The sequence below is a fragment of the Cynara cardunculus genome (genome assembly GCF_001531365.2).
Source record: "Cynara cardunculus var. scolymus isolate 2C chromosome LG 5, CcrdV1, whole genome shotgun sequence".
Classification (NCBI taxonomy): Eukaryota; Viridiplantae; Streptophyta; class Magnoliopsida; order Asterales; family Asteraceae; genus Cynara; species Cynara cardunculus.
Window position 1 is genome coordinate 6269875 of NC_037532.1, and position 10854 is coordinate 6280728.

The 10854-nt window shown below is 33.5% G+C and overlaps 1 protein-coding gene across 1 annotated transcript; it reads right to left on the reverse strand.

Moving 5' to 3' along the window:
• Positions 1-652: 652 nt before the first annotated feature.
• Positions 653-2738, reverse strand: LOC112512270. Its single transcript, XM_025118149.1, has 3 exons — positions 1914-2738; positions 1139-1681; positions 653-775 (listed from the first exon to the last, which is right to left on the reverse strand). The coding sequence occupies exons 1-3, from the start codon at positions 2736-2738 to the stop codon at positions 653-655; spliced, it is 1491 nt and encodes a 496-aa protein (XP_024973917.1).
• Positions 2739-10854: the final 8116 nt, after the last annotated feature.

Below are 10854 nucleotides of genomic sequence, written 5' to 3' on the forward strand. Positions count from 1 at the left end.
TAAAAGGTAACGATTAAGCATAGAAATTCAAAATTTTTATTACATAATTTAACACACGTGCTTTAAATGTAGCGGGTCTAAACATGAAGAAGCATATATCGTCTTGGGACCGGTTTAATATAAAGATAATGTATTGGTTCAAATAGTCGTGTTAAAGAGAAAGAGTTAAAAAGAAATTCTATTTTGTGTTTGAGATCGACTTGAACTTGAAAATTTATAAATAAAAGTATTAAAATCACTTTTATATAACAATCGTTTTTAAGAACAGATCAAAATCAACAATAGCAAAAAAATCAGTACAAATATAACTGAAAATCAATAGCAAAAGAATCGAGATATTCAATAAAACTACAACAAAATACAACATTCGTGTCGAGTAGATAGCAGAAACGTAGAATCTGAATAAAGAAAGATAACTGATACATCAAGAACATATGTAGAATTACATTCATAGGTACAACATGATTTTTGACTTACATGTTACAAGAAAACGATTGTAATCAATGTTAATTTGGTTTCAGTGTAAAACATCTGAAGCTTTTGCGCTCGATTTTGTTAAACAACCAACGTTCTTCTCTCGTATGTATCGTCCAGCTGGCACGGTGGAGGCAGGATGAAGAAGGTATTCGTTTATGAATCCATATTCTAAAGATTATGGAACACTTTTAGAACTCTGCCATTCGACAACCTCACCTTTTCGACATCCATCGACCCACAAATACATCGTTCCTTTCTTGGTTGAAGGCAAGATTCTACAACAATCTTTTCTTGGTGCCTGAAATACGATCGATGAATATGGAACCGATTAACAAATGTTATAACAGACTGCTTTATAGGGTCCCAAAAATGTCTGTATGTCATTTAAGTTTATAGGAGCAAACAATTGTGCGACCTATACAAATGTTTTATACAATAGAATGTTGGGACATATCTAGGCATGTTAACAAGTTTTTTAGACCACTTTCGAAGTAAAATAAATTTTTTTATATCACACTTTTTGGAAAATGTTCTATGAACACAATTTTTTATGGGACATTTGTTTTTATAATACAAATTTTCAAATAATGTCGTACGGTTACTATAGGATTAGAACTGTCATTAAGACATTTAGACATATTTAACGTTGTATAACATGTACCTTTTGCCAACGATGATTATCTGGACTCTTTAAGACGACGATATTATCAATTTTCTCCGGCGATTCCATCTTCCATCGACAAGTCGGGTGTCGTTCGTTGTGCAAAGTATAGATCCCGATGATCTTCTTCCGGGCTTTATCATACATCGTTCGACTCATGTAAAACACGAAAGCCTTCTGACATGGGTGTCTTGTTACGGGTCTAGTATTGAATGCGTATGCCATATAATCAAGCTTTTTGTACCAATTAAGGAACGTGCGAGTCGGGAAATCAAGCTCTCGTGGAGAGACCATTCCACGGACTATTTGGATCGCGAAACCCCACGAAACCAAAATGGACCACTCTCGAGTCTTGTCGTAGCATATGGATTGTTGTGCGATACTGGCGGAATCGTATTTTGCGGCTTCGAGCAAGTGTCGAAGGGATTCGGTTCGGCTCATGCCAGGGAACACGGGATCGACTATATCAAGATGGTGGAGCGAGACCAATGGAGCTACGGGATGCGATCCCAAAAGACCCAAAAGGTTTCCATATACATCAAACTGTGAATCACAGAAAAAAAAAAAAACTCAAATTTTACATATATATATATATATATTTTTTATTAAACTGGATATCCAACCCGTTATGCAAGCTGACTAATCCCAGGTGACCATCTGTTTTACAAATAGCCCGGATTCACCACATTTGAACCTCCATGGTCACAAGAGATTTTTATTCCTCCTTTGTTTTACAAAATTTGCAGTTATAGGACCAAGATCTGTGGACACTAACCTGATGAAACCCTATTTCTTTAGTGAGGGGAACATTAAGCTCTGCCATGCACGCCTGAATCCGATCATCACTTCCATACAGACTTGGGTACCTCTGAATACACCGATCTTGCATCTTTTCCAGCTCCAATGCCAATGGATAACTAATCGCGAATCCAGCACCACCGTACGCCATCGTATACGAGAAAAATATGTTCTGCACATGGCTTTCCGACGAACTTCCGATATAATAATACTGTTCATGGTTATATTTCGACAAAATCCTCACCAAATTCTCCAAAATAAACACAGTGTCATCATCTCCCATCACCAACCACCTCACATCTTCCAACCCCAGCTTCATCGTCTCCGAAACCACCCTCGAAATCCGGATCGCCGATCTGGTTCCCTGACGGTTTGTGTACCGGAATTTGGACGTGTCCCTGGAGACGTGGATTTCCGGCAAGCTTTCATTTTTCTTCATTCGGACTTGGTTATCGATCCAAACCGCGCCACGTGTCTCTCCGGGTCTCCACCATAGCTTGATGTATTCTTTCCGCCATCGCCATAGACCGGAGGAGGCGGCAATGCCGAATACGATGTGTTTGAGCTCAGTATCGAACCGGGGAATGGGTGACGAGATTCCGGCGAGGTCGGTGGCGTTTTGGAGGTTTTCGGTGGTGGAGAGGTGATTGCTAAAGTGTCCGCATTCGGTTTGATTAAGGAGGAGTTTGGAGGAGTAGAGGAGGTAGAGGATTAGGAGGGCGATGAGAAGCCAAAAAAAGGAGTAGCGGAGGGTGGCGAGGGCGGAGCGGTGGGGGTGTTGGGAGGCGGTGGCGGTCAACATAATGGTGGTGGGGTGGTGGTTGTAGGATAGCGACCCATGGATGGATGGTTTCTAAAGACAATGGTGGTGTTTGGATGGAGATGATAGGTTTAGAGTGAGTGAAGTTCGGATCTTGAAGCTTAAAATACGGGTTAAAGAGAGTATAAGAGGGTGCAATTATAACAAATATAGGGACTGTGCTACCTGCTTTCGACATATCGATGTTTTCRTTCGGAACTTAACGTTGGCGGAATCGTCCCGTATCTCGCTATCACGAAATTCATTTGAGAATAATTTCAAATTTCAGTCACGATTTTGGCAGAAACTGATCGGCTGATAACACATCATATATGCGGTGGCAAAATCATCTGATTCACGCACGACTTAGATGCCTGYCATACAAATTCATCTAATGATCTCGGGTTCTAGTTAGCTGAATAAATTAACAGGATATGATTTACCATATTTCTCAAATCATCACCATAATTAATTGTTATAACATTTAAATAATGAAATAATTTAAATCTAATTAATTTGAGCTTAAATAAATTTAAATTAAAAAGCAAGACAAAATGAAGAATAACCCAACSCAAGTAAAATACGACTGTGGGCCGATCAAACCAATTAAATCTTGATAAACTAGCCAGGAGCCCACGCTACTTCCTTATCAGCCATGGCCAAATCAGCCCGGCCTGGTCCGAGACCAATAAGGACCGGTTATGCGACCGAAAACCAGGACCGATTGGAGTTTTTGGTAGTTTCGTGGGACCGGTTATGAGACCGGCTATGGACCGGCCTGGCCTAGCCCGAAAATTAAATAATTTTATAAATAAATGTATTTTTAAATAATTTTATAATRTATTTTTATAAGACAATGTAATTTTAATTATATTAAAACGCATTTTTAAAGTGTATTTGAACGACCCAATTGTAAATTTTATAATTTATAAAAAATATATATCATTAAAAAAACTAAAGAATCTTATTTTTTAATGCCGGGACCGGTTGGGACCGTCAACCCATAACCGGTTATGAAGTACCTTGACCGGTCCTACCATTTTCGACCGGGACCATTTACGCCGGGACCGGTTATGGCCGGTTATGAGAAAGCTTGGGACCGATTAGGCCCGGCCCAACCAGAGACCRGTTTTTGGCCATCACTACTTATCATAAATTAATGATTTCAGATAGTTAACTATATTTTTTTAATTATAAAAAAACTATTGTGAAAATATATCTTAAAATAGAGAAAATAAAAAAGAGCAAGTATTAAAAAAATTTAAACTACTTCCTACTGTTTTGAGGATCATCATGAGTTCTAAACAAAGCTCTAATACAAACCATTAATCGTAGTTTTTTTAAACCCAAGATCTTCAGACATTTGATAATCGTGCATAGTCATATGAGCGTAAAACGTACCCGAAGCCATTGCGTGTGGACTGAAACGTACTATAGAATGCTCCAAGGTGTGAATTAAAACGTACCTGAATATGTGAATTAAAAGTACTCGAAACATAAAACGTCCTATCAGGTCATCCAATTCCGTCCTATTAATTTATTGTAACACATTTAGATAAGAAACTATTGAACATGTCTTAGAAAACCAATATTGTTCTACTAGAGATGGGATACGACACGATTGGACACACTGACATTTTTTAACATTTAGAATAAGTTGATTCAAATCATTTAATTAGAAGCATTCTATGATCTCATATATAATCAGTGAATTATTTTCGATAATTACAAAAATACATATAAAAAAGTTTGTTATTATTAAATAAACACTAGTATTAAAATCTTAAAAAGTTCAAAAAAATATGTAAAAATAAATATTAACAACTACATTTTTTTTTTCTTCTAAATTTCATAAAATAAAAGATGAATAGTAACACAGGGGTGGTGTCTGATTGATTTGAGCGTGACTCCAAATGTCAAAAGTACCAGGAGGTCCCAGATTCAAATCCAAGGAGGAATAAAAATCCCCTTTGTAGCCACAGAGGTTCAAATGCGGTGACTCCGGGCTATCTGTAGAGCAGGCAGTCGCCCTAGGATTAGTCGGCTCGCATAGCGGGTCGGATATCCAGGTTAATAAAAAAAAGTGAATAGCATTTATATAGAATTTTATGAGAGAGGAACTACTTTTGTAAGTTCTAAAAATTTCCAAGGGAGGGATTCGAAACTTGGTATCTTCAGTAAAAATTTCAAGCAGTTTCATTACTACATTATATCAATATTACAGTATATCTAAAAAATCCAACAAGAAAAATCGAAGGCCCCCAACGATCTGAGATCCTGTGCGAAAGCACCATCACCACAACCCCGAGGTCGTCCCTGCTGAAACATATACCGGATGACCATTGAAGGCAAGTCGAAGTGGCCAATGTGGATCTTCACCGATTTCGAAGGTGGTTGGAAAAACGTTGAAGTTATAGAATAGCCAAATTCTGGACTTCGGACTTGAGGACAAGGTGTAAAGATATGGCTGGAAAACCTATTTCAATAAAATATTATAGATAGAGAGTATGGGTTGCATTGAATAAAAATCACTTGTATCAAATTCTCGTGTTCCATTCATGTTCACCAATCATATGATTACACGTAAAAGAGAAAGTGAACAAGAATTAAATAAATTTAAAATAAATGACGATATGATCTGTCTTAATTTCTTTGGTGAGACAAAATGAGACGTGTGATTTCAGTCATGTCCTATCACAGGTTGATGTCACATTAAACCGAGACAATAAAATTTTATACTATCCTATTATACACCGACTTATATTGTTTTCTGAAGAGTTATGCATCATTTTCATTTATCCATATTCGGAATATTTTTACGACATCAAAGTCGAGCAAAAGTCTCTTTCACATGCAAACACATGTGACTGATAATTTGGTAGGGTATCAGGTTTTTAGATGCATAAAAATATTATTTATCATGACGATCAATCTAGCTCAAAATGTTCAAACACACAAAAATTTATACCATATAACAACCACCCTTTTAATCTTTTACATTATTCAACTTATATATATATATATATATATATATATATATATATATATATATATATATATATATAGGGGCCTAATCAAATAAAAACTGATTAGTTTGTGGTAACTGTGAGGTCCAATCTCAACCACAAATCAACGGATAAATTAGGAAATTAATAATTATGGTAGTTTGAGTTAAAACTATAATTTGAGGGCATATTAGGTATTTTTTAAAAACTCCTCTCTTCTCTCTCCTCTCTCCTCGCTCCGACCTCCAATCTCCGGCCTTCGGTGAAATCGATATCACAATATATCACAAATGGGTATCACATTGTGTATCTTTGTTTTTAAGGTTTGAGTTGGTATCATAGTTGGTATCACAATGGTATCATAGTATATCACAATGGGTATCACATTGCGTATCTTTGTGATTACTTGGTACTTGTCGGATTAATGTTCACCGGAGGCCGGAGATTGGAGGTCTGAGAGATGAGAGAGGAGAGGGAAGTTTTTTAAAAATACCTAAAATGTCTTCTAATTATAATTTTAACTCAAATTACCATAATTATTAATTTCCTAATTTATCCGTTGATTTGTGGTTGAGATTGGATCTCACAGTTACCACAAACTAATCAGTTCTCCCTTGAATGAGCCCCCCCTTATATAGGGGACTAATCAAATAATAACTGATTAGTTTGTGGTAACCGTGAGATCCAATCTCAACCACAAATCAATATATAAATTAAGAAATTTATAATTTTGGTAATTTTGAATTAAAATTTTAATGCAAGGATATTTTTGGTATTTTAAAATTCTCATCTCTCCACTCTTCTCTCTCCGGCCACCGTCCTCCGGTGATACCACAATGCATCATATATGTGTTTGTGTATCATATTAAGGTGTTTGTGTGGTCGATCGAAGATGTAGCACAGTGGTATCACAATGCATTTTATATATGATTGGGTATCACAATGTATCTTTTGTTTAACAGAGTCAATATTTTTAGGTACCACAGTGGTATCACCGGAGGACGGTGGCAGGAAGACGGTGGCCGGAGGACGGAGAGAGGAGAGAAAATACCTAAAATGTCCTTGCATTAAAATTTTAATTTAAAATTACTAAAATTATAAATTTACTAATTTATCTATTGATTTGTGGTTAATATTGAATCTTACGATTACCACAAACTATCCAGTTCTTTCTTAAATAGAACTATATATATATGGATCAAATAAAGTTGATCTTAGTACCGGTTTAGGATCCCCCCTTTAATTTAATGATTAAATTCTAAATAATATCTCTTATTTCTTTTTATTTTTATAAATAAATAAAATACAATAACCATAGGCCCAACCCAAGTTCTAGGGATAGACTTCGCTGGAGAAATAGGGGACAAACTACATGTGGTCTTCAGATGAAATTTATTTTGCTATCTTATAAAGTTGATTTTAATGATGATTGTCTACACGTAAAATAATTAAGTGGGTACATAAAAACTCGATTTTTAAATGTTTGTAACTTGGACTGATATGGGTATGAGCGCATATCACGCGGGAACAAACGTTGGATCCAGATACATCCGACAATATACATTTCGGATTTGTAAAATCAATTAACATCTGTATCGAATCATTTCATTTTCGAATACTTTGAACAGTCAGTCTCCACCGGTTCCCTTCAAAATGGTCCACGATGCTTGATTCTAAGAAATATAATAACATACAATGACACATTAATTGCGATGATACTGTTAAGTGTTGTAAAAGTTTTTTTCGCTACGACGCAATCATTAGGCGATGGCATGGGACACAATGTGTTCTAAAGCTAAGTCCACCATGCATTACGAGCAAACTTGGGCATAAAATAATTTGCATAATAATTTAAAGCAAAACTTAATTATTAAAAACGACAAACTAATTATCTTTTACAACGTTCAAGTTGTTTTCATAACTTAACACTTTAAGAAAACACACTGTCTAGACGAGAGAGCGGGGCATGGGACCTCCCTAGCCGTTAATGAATCCACCTATGATCGCATCTATAAAAAAACAATGATTATATTTTCGAAATCCAATTGGTTCTACACGGATCCCACCTCTAAAGATACTAATGAGAGGTGACATTTTTTTACTCACTCAACGGCTGAGACTAGCAAGCAGCACAAAGAGGGGTGCTGAGATCAAAGTCAAAATTTATCTTGTATTTGTTTTAATTTTGTACTCAAAACAAAAATGACAATTATCATCTATACGTTTACAAGATCAAGACAAAACATTGAAAAAAGAACCGAAAAACCATGTAATAAATTTGAAAAAAAATATCAAAATAGACATCAAAGTATAGATAAATTTGACATGATTTGATATAATTTAGTTCAAATATCTTTTGGTTGAAGTTACATGAATATCCGACTAAAAAGCTACAACCATAACCATAAGGGTGATGTTTGATTGGTTTGAGCTTGACTCCAAAGGTCAAAAGTACCAGAAGGTCTCAGGTTCAAATCCAAGGAAGAATAAAATCTCATTGTGGCCACGGAGGTTTAAATGCAGTGACTCTGAACTGTCTGCAAAGCAGGTGGTTGTCTTAGGATTAGTCGGCTCGCATAGTGGATTGGATATTCAGGTTAATAGAAAAAAAAAACTACAGTCATGTTTCTATTTATTTTTCTAAATTTATAATAAATTAAAATTAGTTATATAAATATTTTATACCGTAAAAGATAGAAATATAGTGTTAATTAAAATATGCAACTAACAAAAAAAAAATGTTGGATTCATCATTATAGTATGCAAATACAAATTTATTAAATCTTATAAAATTATAAAATAATTAAAAACATAATTTAAAAAAATAATCAAAATGACGTGAAGCTTGAATATAAAAAAAGTTATGATCGTATGAAAAAGAAATAAGCAACAAATCCAGCATGGCTTCAATTAAATTTTAATAATAAAAATAATATTCAAAATTTTATAAATAAATAAAAACAATTTCACATGACCAAATTTAATATTCAAAATTATAAATAAATAAACAAGTTCACGTGTCATGGTCCCATTTCCACATGTTTTTCTTTTTAACTTTTTATACAAAAAATAAAATAGAATATATCCACATAGATATGTTATGTTTTTTTCTTGGAAAAGAAGATATAATTTGGTTAATATACTTATAAATATGTTTTTTATTTCATTTTTAAAAACATGTAATCTTTTATTTTATGCAATATAACAAAAATTTGATGTTTATTCGTCAATGTAAATGTAAAATTCATTCTAATTTTACTTGACTAAAAAGTTGATTATCGACAATTTTAAGGGATGTTTGGGATTGTTTATTTGAAACAACTTATGTTTTTCTACAAAAGAACTTATCAACTTATTATAAGTCAGGAATATTTAATTTCTTCAAAAACTTCTTATTACCCGTTTGACACCGGTATAAGTTGTTTATTCAAACACCCAAAAGTGATTATTATCGATGTCACATCAGAATAAGTCAATAATTGTTTTTATAAGCAATCTCAAGCACTCTCTTAATTAGTCCCACATAGAATCCGATTTTAAGGATATGAATGTGATAGAGCAATTTTTTTGGCTTACATCATGATCCCACATCAGTTGGGGATGGGAACGAGGTTGTCTTATAAAAGACTAGATATCTATTCTGTTAGATCTTTTTAAAATCATGAGTCTACATGTGGACAAAACTGATATTAAAGCTAGGAACGAGATTGTTGTTTCAGTAAGTACGTTAGGCTCCTACGAGAGTGGATTCTGAGATCCCACCTTATGGGAAGGAGAGCGAAAGTTACCTTATAAAGGACTGAATTATCATAAGAATACTTATTAAAAATTAATACTATTGATTTTGTTCATATTTTTTTTTCTAATTTGTTTATATTAAAAAAAGAATCTAATGTAATTTTCATTTAATTAAAAAAAGAGTCTAATGTAAATTTCATTTAATTACATCAACCCACTTTTTATTACTAAATATAATAATAAATTATTTTATACATCTTTAAGTTTATTGGACAGACCAATTACATGTTTCTGTGTAAAAATGTTACAATAATGAAATAAGACGTTTTTGGACGTTTTAACAAGTTTTACTATGATACTTTTGAAATGAAATCTCCTATATATGAGTCTCGTGGAGACGTGGACCCTCAAAATTGTATTTTGTTTTTTCCTTCGTGTTCTAATGAGATTTGCTTGTCTTTCAATGTGTTTCTATTTATATTAGCGTTTTTATGAATACATTTTTTGTAAGACACGTCCAAATAATGTCATATAAAAAAACTAACATGATGTTTTATTTCAAAAGTTTCTAAAACTGGTTGGTACCTCCAAAAATGTATCGTTAACTTAATAACACAAAAAATTGTTTGGTCTTATTAATTTAAATTATATAAATCTATGAATCTGATTTTGTTGTTGCGTCGTCGTTTTGTTATTATGAATAATAAGCCATTAATTAATGCAACACTATTCATTACATAATATTTTATCAACAAATTTTGTTTTAAAAGAAAGATAATTAGAATATTTTATTTGGTACAAAAATAGCGTTGATGATTAGAGATAATACAGTTTACACCAAATTACACTAATTGGTTGCAAAAAAAAAAAAAAAGACGTTGATGATTGAAAAAGTGTCATTAATTGTCATATTGTAATTTCGAGTATCAATCTTGTGTTTTCCAAAACTAGTGGTCCGTATCACACGTTGCACGATTTGCAAAATTCAGATCAAGAACCTGATACCATAATTCGAAATTTGAAAACAGACAGATGTTTTTTTGTAAACGAACATTTAAACTATGGTAACTAAACATAAAACATAACCAAAGAAGAGAAAACTTATAGAACTGATTCTGGGATTAAATTGCTTGGAGAATTGTTGCTATTCATCATTCCATCTTCATCTATAAAAATGCACCCACTCGATAAAAATCCTTGATCCGTCACTGTATATTATCATAACGCACTGTTGGTCCCAAAAGGGTCTACAAGAATACTAAACAGTTTGTAGAAGGGGGGGGGATGAATACAAACACAATTTTCAAATTTAAAATATATATTGATAAAGAAGATCAATACAGATTTTACAAGATTGTTTGCGGAAAGATAAGTTG

What these genes read in the sequence shown, in the direction of transcription:
- LOC112512270 (XM_025118149.1), bottom strand. Translation starts at nt 2,738, where the DNA reads ATGTTGACCGCCACCGCCTCCCAACACCCCCACCGCTCCGCCCTCGCC. An exon ending in AAGAAATAGGGTTTCATCAG is followed by an intron (nt 1,682 to 1,913) that starts GTTAGTGTCCAC and finishes TGTGATTCACAG; the next exon opens with TTTGATGTATATGGAAACCT. An exon ending in ATAATCATCGTTGGCAAAAG is followed by an intron (nt 776 to 1,138) that starts GTACATGTTATA and finishes ATCGTATTTCAG; the next exon opens with GCACCAAGAAAAGATTGTTG.